Here is a 16,068-nt window from a genome sequence, read left to right as displayed (position 1 = left end):
CGTTTTTTTGGCCCATTAGTAATCCAGATACATTGAATGTGAACATATGACTTATTCAAAGTTTGGCCCACAATATCTACGACCCACTACCCAGTCCTTGGTCAACTGATGAGTCAAGCCCGTAATATCTGCGGCCCACTACCAGTTTGGTGCCCAAAAATCAGTGGTGGATCATTGAATTTTTGCGTTGATGGTTGCTAGACTCTCCTATATAAGGAGAGAATGGCCGCGAGTCTAAAAAACACCAAATAATATGGGGGATTGTTGGAAAAATGGTGGTCAATCATAGTTTGACCTAAATTTAATGACTAATTAATGAGAGTCATGTAGGGGTCAAAGTCAACCTCAACAAATTATATGGGTCATGTTCAACCCAACAACAACATAAAAGCCCAACAGAGGCTAGGGCCCCGAAGCCCAACAACATAAAACAGACCAGAACTTATAGTCCAAAAAGGACTTGGTCTTATCAAGGCAGTACAAAGCCGATGCAAATAAGGCCGAACCAATAACTAAGGGACGAAGTCGAAGATAAAGCAGTTCCTCGTTAAATGGTAACAGTCGAAACTACTGTAAACTACTGCAAACTGCTGCAAACTACTACAAACTCCTCCAAACTACCGTAAACTCCTCCAAACTACTATGAACTTCTCTAACTGTCACAACTGCTGGTAACTGCTCAAGAAAAGCATAAAAGTAGTTCATTAGGAGGGTGGAGGGGGATTCGGATTGGGATTTCTTACTCGCACTGTATTCACAAGTGATAAATAAAATACCATATCATTCTGCACCGTGGACCTAGGCTAAAATCCAAACCACGTAAAATCTCTATGTTTTGTCTTATATTTGCCCATTCATTCTCCACAATTTGATTGTCGATAATTTACATCAACAATTTGGGGCGCCAGATAGGGGGAGCAGATAGTATTATCACAATGACAAACGCAGAAGATTCACGAGATGATGCTGTAAGCGAGAAGATGAAAGCTTTGATTCAACGCTTCGACGAACATGAAAGAAAGGTCCAACAGTTGGAGCAAGAAAACTTGACTGTTTGAAGAGAAAATCAAAAGCTACTTGATCTTATGAATCAACCTTCAAGTCCACATGTAACCAGAACCGTCCCTGCAAGTACTATCCCAAGTACTTCTGTTCGACTCAATGATGGACAAACAACGCAAATTCCCAACGCAAGTGTTCCCTTGCCAGGATTTGTGCATCAGACAGAATCATCATTGGCATCAACATCAACTCAGTTTCTGAGGCCAACGACACAATCCATGGCACCACTGTTTCCTATACCAATGTCATCTTCGGCTATCCCAACAAATGGTGCTTGGTCAAACATAACAACAACATTGCCAGAAATTGCAACGCAGTGAAGTGTCGATAAAAGGCTGGAAGAAATGGAATCAGCCTTCTTCAGGATACCAGGCATGCCACCACCTATAAAGAAAAATCATACTTTCCTCAAATCTCCATTTGTTCATGCCATTGCCATGGAAGAGCTCCCAAAGAAATTCATCATACCATATATTAAACCTTATGATGGTACCACTGATCCAGAAGATCATGTGGATCAGTATAGTCAACGATTGACTTTGGTATCATACCCATTCAACAAGCATGAAGCATGCATGTGCCGAGGATTTAGTTCAACCTTGGTGGGACCTCCTTTGAAGTGGTATCTTAATCTTCCAGAAGGGCAAATCGCTTCATTCGCATAATTGCCGATGCATTTGTTGAACAATTTGCAAGCAGTAGGAAAATAATTCCAACATCGGATGATCTATATCGACTGCGAAAAAAGCAAGGAGAATCTCTACGGTCATTCTTGACGAGATTCAATAAAGAAAAACTGGAAATTCCAGGATGCTTAGATGAAATTGCGATCAATGCATTTCGCATGGCTCTTCTTCCTGGAAGCAAATTATACGGAAAGCTTACCCGTTATCCATGTAAGTTTTTTCAAGAAGTTCAGGCAAGAGCAAGCGTTCAAATTAAATGGGAGGAAGATGAAGGAAGGCTTCCAGAGCGACAAACAGAGCAGTCGAAGAAATCTGAGCAAAAGCAAACAAGTTCAGAAGCTCCGCGATATCCTCGCAAAGATCCTAAACCGATCGATTTCAAGAAGAAACCTCGATCTCCTGAATACAATTTGGTAATTCCACCAAATGAAATCTTATCAGTGCTGAAGAAAATGGGAGATGTTGTTAGATGGCCCGACAAATTAGGTAAACCGCTAGATCAACGGGATACTTCCAAATGGTGTGAATTTCATAACGATTACGGGCATACAACAGATGACTATTTCACCCTCAAAAAAGAAGTAATTCAATTGCTAAAGAAAGGTTATCTTCAGGATTTACTATCCGCAAGAGGAAAAGCGGCGATGTCCCAAGCTGAAAGACGAGAAGAGGAACAGAAGCCATCACCTCCAGAGAAGACGATTAATGTAATATTTGGTGGATCGGAGATTAGCGGAATTACACATTCATCGGCAAAGAAACATGTCAAGCAGACAGAAAATTCTGAGGTATGGAATGATAAGCCGATGGTACAATTCACGAGGCAAGTTATCAGCTTCACAGACGATGAGATGACGAAGCTACTCAATCCACATGATGATGCCCTGGTAGTAACTTTGCAAATTGCCAATTGCGAGGTTAAAAGAATCATGATTGATGATGGCAGTTCAGCAAATTTACTGTTCATGTCCACACTCCAAGCAATGGGACTTTCAGAAGCAGATGTAATCAGAGATCCTATACCACTCATGGGTTTCAGTGTGGAACAGCAATACACCATCGGCTCTATTCCATTGCAAGTAAATGCCAAAGGAATAAATCTCCAGGTTCGATTTAATATATTAGATTATCAATCTCCATATAATGCGATACTTGGACGACCTTGGATTCATGCAATGAGGGCTGTGCCATCAACTTATCATCAAGTGATACGATTCCCAACAAGAGATGGAATACAAGAAATATATGGGGATTAACGTCAAGCAAGAAGTTGTTATGAACAAGCATTGAAAGGAAAAACCAAAGCTTTATAGCAATTACAGCAAGGGCCGATTCTAAGTAATCAAGAAGAATCGGCTAATAAGGAGATAGAAGAAGTCATCATTCATCCGGATTATCCAGATCAGAAGATTCAGATTTGAGCCAACCTGGATCATCAACTTCGAGAAAATTTGATCCGATTCCTTCAAAATCATAAACATACTTTCGCTTGGACGCATGCAGATATGATTGGAATCGATCCGAATATCATCACTCATCAGTTGCAGGTCGATGATAATTTCCTTCCAGTAAGACAGAAAATACGAAGATTCACTCCAGAAAGAAATAAAGTCATCAATGAGGAAATTCAAAAGCTGCTAGATATTGGATTCGTCCGCGAAGTTCAATACCCAGACTGGCTAGCAAATGTGGTTGTGGTAAAAAAGAAGAATGGAAAGTGGAGAGTCTGTATCGACTTCACAGATCTGAACAAAGCTTGTCCGAAAGATTCTTTCCCGCTTCCTCATATCGATGTACTTGTGGATGCGACAGCAGGGCATGAACTACTCAGCTTTATGGATGCATTCTCCAGATATAATCAAATCTTGATGCATCCAGGAGATCAAGAGAAAACTGCATTCATAACCGAACGTGGTACGTATTGTTATAAAGTGATGCCATTTGGATTGAAAAACGCAGGAGCGACATATCAACGGCTGGTCAATCGTATGTTTGCAAGTCTACTTGGAAAAACGATGGAGGTATACATCGATGATATGTTAGTAAATACTCTGAAGGCCGAAGATCATGTTGAACACCTCAAACAAGCATTTGAAATTCTTGATGTTCATCAGATGAAGTTAAATCCTCTCAAGTGCGTTTTCGGGGTCAAAGCAGGAAAATTTCTGGGATTCATTGTTACACGAAGAGGTATTGAAGCAAATCCTGATCAAATCCAGGCGATACTTGATATTCCTTCTCCCACAAAAATACAAGACGTACAACGGCTGGCGGGAAAGATCGCAGCGTTAAACAGATTCATCTCCCAATCATCTGAAAGATGTCATCATCTGTTCACGGCTTTGAAAAAATCAGCTAGCTTCGAGTGGACAGGTGAATGTGAGACGGCATTAAAGAAATTGAAGGAATATCTGACCAATCCTCCAATTCTTGCGAAGCCAAAAACCGATGAGATACTATATCTTTATTTAGCAGTTTCCGAATTTGCAATTAGTGCAGTACTGCTAAGAGAAGAGAACAACCAGCAGCATCCGGTATATTATGTTAGTCGAAGTTTGCTAGATGCTGAAACAAGGTATCCTTTAATGGAAAAGCTTGTTTTAGCACTTATCACTGCAGCAAGAAAGCTTCGTCCTTATTTTCAAAGTCATCCTATCATGGTGGTGACGAGCTTCCCGATCAAAACTATACTCCATAAACCAGAATTATCCGGACGTTTAACGAAGTGGGCAATTGAATTGACCGAGCATGATATCGAATATCAACCTCGAACAGCAATCAAAGCCCAAATTCTCGCAGACTTCTTTGCTGAATTTAGTCCGGGAATGATGGATGGTGTTCACAAAGAATTGCATCAAAACAAAGAAGATGATGACGCTATTTGGCAATTATTTGTTGATGGTTCAAGTAATGCAAAGGGAAGCGGCCTAGGTATCATCTTAATCTCACCACAAGGAGATCAATTCCCTCAAGCTGTACATTGCGGATTTCATGCTACAAACAACGAAGCAGAATATGAAGCTCTGATTGAGGGACTGAAACTAGCAAAAGAATTAAAAGTTCAACGTGTTCACGTGACTTTATATTCCTAGTTGATCGTCAAATAATTAAATGGAGAATATCAAGCAAAAGATGAAAGAATGAACAATTATCTGGAATTAGTGCGGAAGTTGCAACTTGAATTCAAAGAATTCCAGATTCATCAAATTCCCAGAGAAGAAAACCAACAAGCAGATGCATTGGAAAATCTGGGATCAGCAAGTCAAGCACAAATAACTCAGAATGTCCCATTGATTTATTTGGAATCATCGGCAATAAGCAAAACTTCCACGGTGGAACAATCATTTGCTATTATTGAAGACAATGATGACTGGAGGACACAATTCATACAATATCTACAGGATGATGTGTTACCACAAGACAAGAATGAGGCCAGAGCCCTACAACGAAAAGCATCACGTTACACGATAGTTAATGGCATTCTTTACAAAAGATCATACCAAGGAGTATTGCTACGATGTTTATCTCAGGAAGAAGCACAATATGCATTAGCAGAATTACATGAAGGTGTCTGCGGAAACCATTCAGGTGGCCGAAGCTTAGCCAGTAAAGTCATGCAAACAGGTTATTATTGGCCTATGCTCCGTGGCGATGCAGCCGAATATGTGGCTAAATGTGGTAAATGTCAAGAGATTTTCACAAATTTCGCATCAACCACCAACGGAGCTAGTCCCAATTTCGTCAGCATGGCTATTCGTGAGATGGGGAATGGATATCGTTGGAAAGCTTCCTCCAGCATCTTGACAAAGAGTGTTCTTATTAATTTTAATGGACTACTTCACAAAATGGGTGAAAGCAGAAGCTTATAAACAAGTCAGGGATAAAGAAGTTAAAAGCTTCATCTGGAGAAACATCATTTACAGATTTGGAATTCCTTATGAAATCATTTGTGACAATGGATCTCAGTTCATAAGCCATAAACTTCAAGATTTTTGTAACACGTGGAAGATAAAGCTTTGTTTCGCATCACCAAGGCATCCACAATCGAATGACCAAGCGGAAGCTACAAACAAAACGATAGTCAACACTTTGAAGAAGAGACTGGAAAACACAAAGAGAGCATGGGCAGACGAACTCCCAGGAGTTATGTGGTCATATCGAACGACAGTGAGAACTTCAACAGGTGAAACTCCATTTTCTTTAACTTATGGAACTGAAGCAGTGCTACCAGTTGAAGTTGGCCTTCCAACAGCACGATTTGAATGGAAGAAAGATGAGGAAAATAACACCGTTCTCACCGAAGAATTAGATATGCTTGAGGAACGACGAAATCTTTCATCTGTTAGAACAGGAGCTTACAAGCATCGGATCGCAAAATATTACAACAAAACAATCAACTCAAGAGCTTTTGATATTGGTGACTGGGTTTTACGCAAAGTTTTCCAGAACACACAGCAATTGAATTCTGGAAAACTGTGGGCCACATGGGAAGGACCGTACAGAGTCATAGAGGTCGTTGGCAATGGTGCTTACAAATTACAAACCAGAGAAGGAAAGATACTTAACAATAGCTGGAATGCAAAACATCTCAGGTTATATCTTTCCTTCAAAAAAAAAACAAGAAGATATAATATGTATATATATATAGGGGTCTGGATGATGAACTACTGAAATGTATATATTTTCTCAATCGAGTTGAATATATACATATATATGCTCAGCATATATAAGTGCCTGACAGACCGCATTACATCACCCCCGTCGTTCCATACTTAATTATTGCAGGATCTATTAGCATATTGGATAAAATGTCAGAGTTTGGACGAAGGTCAAAGAGAAGAAGATTGATGCCCTCTAATCTCCCAAAAGGTCATGTACATTTAACTCTTTATTTAAGCACAATTTTATTTGCATTTTGTTTGCATCATAGTTAAAATTTTAAGCAGACAATTGAAATCGTAAATCTCAATTAATAAGAAATATAAAAGAGTTAAGATCGTATTTAAGACTAACAGGGAAGATATAGGATTACAAAAGTTAAAATATAAGCTTAAACGTCGTCTTCGGCTTCAGAGGCAGAAGTTTGCATTGCATCGATGACCTTGAACTCTTCATATTCTTTGATCATTCGATCAACTTCTTCTTCATTTAAAGTACCGGCCTTATATTGCATCATCACCTCCCCCAAGGCCTTGATTCTTTCCTTTCCAGCGGCGAGAGCACATTCTCCCTTATAAAAATCAGCATCTTCTTTCGATTATGTCAATTCGTCTGATAGCCGATTTGCTTTCTCAATGGAGGCACTTAATTCAATTTCGCAATCTTTCAGTTTAGAGTCAATTTCCTGTAGATCTTTCAATTTGTTTTCACTTTCTTCTAATTTGACTCTAAAAGTTGAAAGTTGCTCTTCCGTAGCTTTCTGTTGCTATATTATGTTGGACAATTGTCTGCCCTGATCTGTGAAATCAGTCTTCAAAGCAATATGCCTTCTGTCCAATTCATCGAACTTATCTTCAGCATTCTTTAAAGCTTCAGCAGCAGCATTCTTCGTTTTTTCCAATTGATCTTCGGCCTCCATCCTTAGCTTTTTCTCCTGTTCTTCGGCCTCCAAAAATTTTTTAATATCGGCCTGCAGTAGTCCGCTGGAAAGACGAAGACTCTTTACTTCCTCACTCAACTTTTCGACTTCTTTATCAATGTAAAGCTGAACTGGCAAAGCCTGAAAGAAGAAGATGAATGTTACTTTTAATTTAACATAGAAATATAAATAAATTAAGTTTTGAAAATACCTGAAAAGCATAAGAAATGCTGTAAATAGAAGCGCCTTCAAGAGTCAATTTAGGAGGGGTGAAACCAAGGGGATAAGCCAATTTATGCAAATCAGGAAATAACTCAGCAGGCCTCGAATAAAGAGGGATGTTAGGGATCGACATCTCAAAACTCTTTGCCGGAAGACTAGACGGAAGATCAACACCCGATAGTCTCAACTCTTTTTCAAGCAAAGCTCTCAGAGGTGAAACTGGATGAACTGGATCTTTTCCTTCTCTTCTCCCGGTTTCCTCTCTCACTTCATCATCAGGAACCTGAATGATGTCATCGGCCTCCTTGCTCAATCCCGCACTTTCACCTACTGGAGAAGGAGACGATACCCTGATTTTCTTTTTCCTTATAAGTGTGGAATCATCATCTATGTCACCCTCAGGAACTTCAGAAGTCTCAGTTCCTTCAGCAATTGTTCCTAACTCACTATGAAGTCCCAAGATAGATTCATGTTTTCTCTTCGTCCTCTTCTCCTTAGAACTTTTCTGGACTTTCTTCTTTTCAGCAATCTCCTTAAGACTCAAAGGAACAATTACTCTTGGAGCCATATGTGGTCCTGTGAAAAATTGAAAAGAAATGAGTAGAAATAAGAAACAAAATAAAAATCGTAAATATTTCATCAACTTACTTTCAAAAAGATACTTTGAGGAAACGAATTTCCAATCTCTTTCAGAACGAGGAACTGACTTTAAAAATAACTGACAATTCCTCTGAGCCTCTTTAGTAATAGTTGTCTTAGGAGATTTGCCTGCCATTAAAAGATAAATGTTCATAAAGGAATTAAATAAAAGTAAAGGAAAACTTAATTAATTATACCTTGAATTGTCCAAGAACTAGAAATACCATCGTCATCTTCCAAAAGAGTTTCCTTTTTCACCCAGAAATATCTCTTTTGCCAGTTATGATCACTGGACGTCATCCCAACAATCAAATTTTCCTTATCCTTCTTCGACAACATATATCTACCTACATCCTTTTTGTTTTCTTGCCAAGAGTAAGCAGTAAGAAATTCGTGAAGACCAAAAGTAAGACTGTATTTTGCACTTAAAGCTTCTAGAGATAGCAAAATACGCCAAGAATTAGGCATAAGTTGACAGGGGGCAACTCCAAAAAATTTTAACACAGACTTAACTAGAGGTCCTAAAGGAAACCTTAATCCACACCTTAATGTTATAGCATATACTACAGTCCATCCAGGAAATTCATAAGAAGCTGATTCGCAATAACCAAGAATTCGCATTTCTATTTCCTGTGGAATTCTGAATTCAACCCTAATATTATCTAAATCCTCTTCCGTTAATACAGAAGCAGGATCCTTGTCTACTATAACATCATCCTCCAAAACTTTTTGAGTCTTACTTTTTGAACGAGTAGTTGACCTTAGATGAACTAATCATCCTTTGACCCGATACTCCTTCAGATTCAGAGTAAGACGAAACCCTAAGATTAGTGGATTGATCTCCTAGTTCTTTTTCTGGTATATCACCTTTAGGAAACTCATCCTGAGTATCTATAACAGCCGGACTTTCATTCGGAATGATTGAGGGACCGAAATTAGATTCGTCCCTTTCATTCTCTCGCTCAAACCTATCGATGAATTCTTCAGAGGAACCAAGCCAAGCCATAATCGAAAACTCAAAAAAGAAAAAGTCAAGAAACGTACCTAAAGTCGAACCGTGTCTTGGAAGTTTTAAGATAGTGGGTGGTTACAATATACCCATTAAAAAACCCCCAAGGACTAAATAGTAAATTCAAAATTCAAAAGTTAAAACTCCTCGGAAATCGTTCTTCCACGAATTAATCAAAGCCGTTCGATCAAAAGTAACTTCTCGATAAGTGGCGAAAATGGTGGCGCTACATCATATCACTAAAAGGCTAGTTAGAATCGAAATACGATTCAACTTCTAAAGTTGGCTCTTTTTCCTATAAATATACTGGAGAAAACCCAAAGAAACACCACTTCCAAAACAAAAAACCTCTACAGTCATGAGTTCCTCCAAGCTTCCTATCGAGTCTGAGTACCGAAAAGTAATGTCTAAACCAACCAAGTCAGATGAAGGACCATCTGAAGTGGCAGAAGAATTTCAACAGTTGAAGCTATACCCTGAAGGGTATGATCCTTATCAACACGTCTCCGATCTGCAAGATCTGCTGATACGTTTGGATAAAAATCTCCATGAAGCAGAAAGAAGGATAATAGAGCTTACCCGAGCCTACAAATTGTCTGGGAGGTCACTTTATCGGCTTTGAGACATGTCAGAAAATGCTGCTATGGAAGATGATCCTGAAAAGCTACGACAAGCTTTACAAAACATCAATCTTTTTATGAAGAATAATCTAGTTAGAATGCATCATGCCTTATGGCCAAGACCTTAAAAGCTTGAGCAATTTTAACTATTTATAAATACTATTCCATGTTTATCTCTGCCAAAGATAAAGTTCTTAGACAAACCAAGAATCTCCTCTTTACATTCCAAATATTCAATTTCTGTCAAAGATGAAACCTTTAGGTGAAGCAAAAATCTCACCAGTAAAAGATGAAGCTTTATTAGAGGAAGACGAAGCTTCCCAAAAATTCCAAAAATAATTCAACTCCAATAAATATCAATTCTGATCAATTAACCCTCGAGCAAACCAAAAGGCATTCCAACTCCTCGAGAAAAGACGTGGAGTAACGTCGCAACCGTCCATCTCCCCATTATCTATCACAACTTCCAAGGAAAAGGTAACTTCCTTCATATTCCATTCGTATAAATATTCAAAAGAAAGAATCAGCAGAAACCAATATTTTCCTCAAGAAATCTTCAAGGATGGATACTCCTAACTCTCCACCAGTGAAAAGATCTAGAACCGATGAAGGTTCTACTTCTAAAGAAGATGAAGATGGAAATGATCATAGATTCAACCTCTCCCCTATAAGAGAAGATGTATACGAGGATGATCACCAGAAAACCATCGAATCTCTACAAAAAGCTCTGATGGAAACCAAAAGGAGACTTAAGAAAGCAACTGACAAAGTTCAAGACTACAGAAGACAACTTATGGTCTCAAAATATGCCATACAAGGCGTTCGATATATGTCATGGGGTCGACAAGCAAGTAGTCATGATCCAGATAAATGGCACGAAGCAATCACTGAGATCACAGTACAACTTGGATCTGTTGTAGATGGAATAGACAGTATTCTTTACACCCTAGAATAAAATTCCTGTCCATTTTCCTTTTTTCCAAATTTTATTTCAAGAAAATTTCTACGAAATTCCATTTCATTTCCAACAAATATAAAAGGCGGGATATTTGAATTGTTTATTTCGAAATACGAAAAGACACAATGGTCTCTAAAAAATGGTGCAACCGTTTAGCTTCCCCACATTTTTCAGGAATAACTGTTTCTTTGAAAGTGAACCTTTCATCCTTAAATACACGACGATAAGAAGGAGAAGACATTCCTGTTTCCTTCTAAAAAATCTCTCAAACACTCAGCAAGATGAGTTCTTCTGACTCCACTCCTGCAAAAAGAGCATTGGATGAGAAAGAGAATCTCATTCCTTCAAAACGGGCAAGAAACGAAGACCCTTCTTCTTCAAAAAAGGCAGAGGCCAAAGGAGAAGGTTCCACATCTCGAAACAACGACAAACCAGACGATTCAGTCGTTGAAATATTTGTAGTATCTGAAGAACTGTACGAAGAAAATCCTCAAAACTCCATCGAAGGATTAAAAGGACTTCTTGAAGAAGCCGAAAGAAATCTGCAAAACGAGTACGAACGAAACCAATCTTATACGGATGTGCTTCGAGCGGCCAGAGATGCGCTGAACAGAGTTCGCGATAACGCTTGGGGTCATTCTCGAAATCAAAACGTTTATCGATTACAAGAATCTCTTTTAGATCTTGCAGCCCATGTTGGGAATGCAATGAATATCATAAATGATGTTATTTGTACCTGGGCTCGTTAAGAGTTATACCATTGCATATGTATTCCCATGTATGAAGTATTTATGTTTTATTTTGACAAAGATATTCTCATTGTTAATCTCATTGCTCTGAAATTGCAATTGTAGAAATACTTCAACAGTCAAAAAATGCAAAAACTGCAAAAAGAGATGATGAGACGAAGAGCTCTGAAGAAGACGCAACCCCAAGCAAAATATTTTTAAGTTTAAATCAAACTTAAAAATAGGGGTCAAAGTGTAGGGGTCAAAGTCAACATCAACAAATTATATGGGTCATGTTCAACCCAACAACAACATAAAAGCCCAACAGAGGCTAGGGCCCTGAAGCCCAACAATAATAAAAGCCCAACAGGGGCTAGGGCCCCGAAACCCAACAATAATAAAAGCCCAACAGAGGCTAGGGCCTCGAAGCCTAACAACATAAAACAGACCAGAACTTATAGTCCAAAAAGGACTTGGTTTTATCAAGACAATACAAAGCCGATGCAAATAAGGCCGAACCAATAACTAAGGGACGAAGCCGAAGATAAGGCAGTTCCTCGTTAAATGGTAACATCCAACTACTGTAAACTACTGCAAACTGCTGCAAACTACTACAAACTCCTCCAAACTACCGTAAACTCCTCCAAACTGCTATGAACTTCTCTAACTGCCACAACTGTCGGTAACTGCTTAAGAAAAGCATAAAAGGAGTTAATTAGGAGGGTGGAGGGGGATTCGGATTGGGATTTCTTACTCGCACTGTATTCACAAGTGATAAATAAAATATCATATCATTCTGCACCGTGGACCTAGGCTAAAAGTCGAACCACGTAAAATATCTCCTTTTTGTCTTATATTTGCCCATTCATTCTCCATAATTCGATTGTCGATAATTTACATCAACAAGTCATAGAATAATAATTGATGGGTCTTAATCTTCAATATGAAGAGAAGAGTTTGGAGTTTAATTTGGTCCAAAACCATTTTCCGGTTGAATGGAAATTGATTCCAAAGTAGTCATGTTAATCATGAAGAACATAGTGCAATAACTGTGTGTATGGGAATCCCACATTGAACAAATACCATGTGAATGTTGTATTTATAAGCCTAAGGGCAAATGCAATGGTAAAGTGTTATTGGGCCAACAAAGATGTTGTCTTTTGCTGATTGACTGTATTGTAAAGTGTGTTTTGCTTACTTGGTTGCATTAGGATAAGTGTTTTGCTGATGTGGATGTATTGATATTTGATGTTTTGGTGTAGTTTTGTTGTGGATAATATGGAGGAATGGAATGTTGTTGGCCTCCATGTTGGGTGGGAAGAGAAATTGTATAGAAATTTATGTTTTGTTGATATAGTTGTGTTGGAAGATGTGTTTTGCTGATGTGACTGTATTAGAATACGTGTTTGACTTGACTTTTTATATAATAGAGGTGGGACCGGGCCAACTTTTTGTTGGCCCAGCAAATAGAAAACCATTGCATTTGCCCTAATGTTTGTATGAAGGCATTGGGCCCAAGGGCACCAATGCTTTTGTAGGAGGGAAAGACTCTCCACTATCGGCTTGGATTAAAAACACACGCGCGCGCGCGTCCTCAGCGTTGACGCTGGAGTGAAGCGATGTGAGCGGGTCGGGCCCGTACATGGACTTGGGTTTTCGAAGGCCCAATGGTCTCCTTAATTTTTTTGCACAAACGTTTGTTTGGCCCATTAGTAATCCAGATACTTTGAATGTGGACAGATGACTTATTCAAAGTTTGACCCGCAATATTTGAGGCCCACAACCCAGTCGTTGGTCAACTGATGAGTCAGGCTCGTAATATCTACAACCCACTACCAGTTTGGTGCGCAAAGTCAGTGGTGGATTACTGATTTTTTGCGTTGATGGTTGCTAGACTCTCCTATGTAAGGAGAGATTGGCTGCGAGTCTAAAACACACCAAACACAAACCCTAGCGTCTGAGTTTCTTGGTTGAGAGTGTTGTTCTATTTGGTACGATTGAGTCCACCTGTAGTGATGTGCTGCTTACTCGTGGTGTGGAGCATTGTATCTTGGGAAGAGATTGTCCGTGTAGCAAAGGAACCAATTTGGGTGGGGCAAATTCTCTTTAAGGAGATTCGCTAAGGCGTACCTCACTCTCCTTATCCAGCTACTTCAATAATTCGGTTTTGGTATTTTTAATTCAAGCATTAGTTTCTGTACTTATATTCGATATTGTATTGATCAATGAAATTAATCTGTGTTTGTTATCTAAAGATATTGTATCACATGTTTTCTCTTATCTGATGATACTGTATCGCATGTTTCTCTTATCTTATGAAAAAGGGTAATATGAAAATTGTATTATTAATATTGTTTCACTCATGTTCACTCTTTATTTTATATCAAACATAATCATGCTCACCCCCATACTCATCTCACAGCACTCATCCCTCCTCATCTCATGCTCACCTCACACAATTATGAACCAAATGCTCTGTTAAAACCAAAGATCGTGTGCAACACTGCAACTTATTGTCGTATATGAGTTATGACTTCCTGTTCCTGGGTGCTAGCAGATGCCGACGGGACATTTCAATGTTGAATGTTGGATTGTGGGCCTCCCCAATACAATACATTAAAGGAGCCGAAGAATTGGACAGTTTGACCGAGTCTTAGCTTGGACGATGATTTTGTAAATGGGCTTGAGAATTCGATGACGGAATTGGGCCCCGTCCAGAACAAAAAGGCTTCCCATATTTGAACAGATAGAAGGAATCAGTTTGGCTTGCTAATTTCATACCTTCTTTTTTTTTTTTCCTCTATGTTTGTTTTGTGTTGTCCCAAATTTCCATATATGGTTATAGCTTTCAGTGTTAGAAATCCCACATCACAAAACATTAATAATAAATTAAAGGTATTGATAACGGGTATCCTAAGAACATTTGTTATAAATTTACTACAACATATCATGGTATGTCACGTGTGAAAAACACTCCCTCACTTGATTTTTTAAACTTAAAATACATATCTTCTTCATATTTCAATGCACATTTTTCATCCTTATCTAATGTCCTAAGAGCAAGCATTATCATTTTTTCATAAATTAAATAGAAAGTAATAATGTTATGATTTAATAACCAATAAATCACTAGTGCAAACCTTACATAAAAGTAGTATAAATAACTCAATAAAACCTTCTGACCATGATGTTTATTACAGTGTAGGGGGACTCTTGGCAAATTTGGTCCTATATATGAATATCATGGTGGTGCATGAGTTGACATATTCACAAAAAAGTAAAGAAACACAAGACATTAATTTCCTTCTCACAACGTCCAAAACAGGCAACTAATAACAGTTGACTCATAATACGAAAAACGGTTATAAATAATAATAACATAAAGATATACTATTCAATGAGAATTCCCACTCGTACGTACATATATATATATATATATGATTTCTCACATAAAGATCTAATATAAGGGTGTAAAATAAAGGTCTATATTTACACCATTGATTTGAAATATGTGGGACCCAAAACAGTGGATCCTACTTGTCATCTCATTCATCCACACCATTAAAACGTAACACTTATTTTACATCCTTACATTAGACTCTTATGTGAGAATTCCTCATATATATATATATATATGAAGAATTTTCTTATGCGGGCACCCACAAGTTATATTAACATACGCACATTTTTAGAGGGTGTAGATAAGTGAATGACAAATGAGAATCATTATTTTGGGTCTCACATGTTCCAAATCAATTGTGGGATTGAAGTGTATATATATATACACACCCGATAGTCCCATACTACTAAAACCCCCAAACAAAAACATATGAAGATCTTGACAAGCATTTTGATTATACTTTGTGTAGCCGTTGGAACCATTTTCTCGTCAATCCTTCAGTCTTTTGGTTCAGAAGATCAGTACGAGGTTCGTGTCATTAATGGCTTCACAAACAACTCATCGTTGCCTCTGGTGATTTGGTGTACATCTTCCATGGAAGATGAAATCGGTGGACGTGCTCTTCAAGAGGGAGATGATTTTGGTTGGAGTGTGAGGACTAGTTTTTGGGGTCCTAGTGGTAATAGTTTCTTTTGTACAATGAAATGGGACCAAAAGAGGAAGAAATTTGAAGCCTTTAAGGTTTCTAGAGATGTTCATCGTTGTGGGTTGTATAGAATGTGTTCTTGGTTGGTCAAGGAAGATGGGTTTTACTTCAGCAATGATGAAGTTAATTGGGTAAGGGACTTTTCTTGGTCATAATATGTATATATATATACAGAGAGAGAGAGAGAAAGGTGGCCATATATGGATAATTCTCTTCATTTTTGGGTTCATTTTTCTTGTGTTGTGAGCTTATAGATAACAGTTTCTCTCTTGTTATCTCCATCTGTAGTTGTTTAACATGGTATCAGTAAATCCTGGGTAGTTTTTTTTTATAAAGTGAAACTCACTCAACTGCTCACCGAACAATTGGCTGGTAAACATTAGGTCATATGGAAGACCTCACAACCTTCATGAATCAGTTAAGACAATGGTCGAGGCCTAGAATGGGAAGATAGCGCGCT

General features: G+C 38.4%; 1 protein-coding gene across 1 annotated transcript; it reads left to right on the top strand.

Moving 5' to 3' along the window:
- Positions 1-15,331: 15,331 nt before the first annotated feature.
- On the top strand, positions 15,332-15,809 carry LOC120001301 (S-protein homolog 6). Its single transcript, XM_038849594.1, has one exon. The coding sequence runs from the start codon at positions 15,332-15,334 to the stop codon at positions 15,761-15,763; it is 432 nt and encodes a 143-aa protein (XP_038705522.1). The 3' UTR covers positions 15,764-15,809.
- The last annotated feature ends 259 nt before the right edge of the window (positions 15,810-16,068 follow it).

Source organism: Tripterygium wilfordii, chromosome 1 (assembly GCF_013401445.1).
Source record: "Tripterygium wilfordii isolate XIE 37 chromosome 1, ASM1340144v1, whole genome shotgun sequence".
Taxonomy (NCBI): Eukaryota; Viridiplantae; Streptophyta; class Magnoliopsida; order Celastrales; family Celastraceae; genus Tripterygium; species Tripterygium wilfordii.
This window is presented reverse-complemented; position numbering and strand designations above follow the sequence as displayed.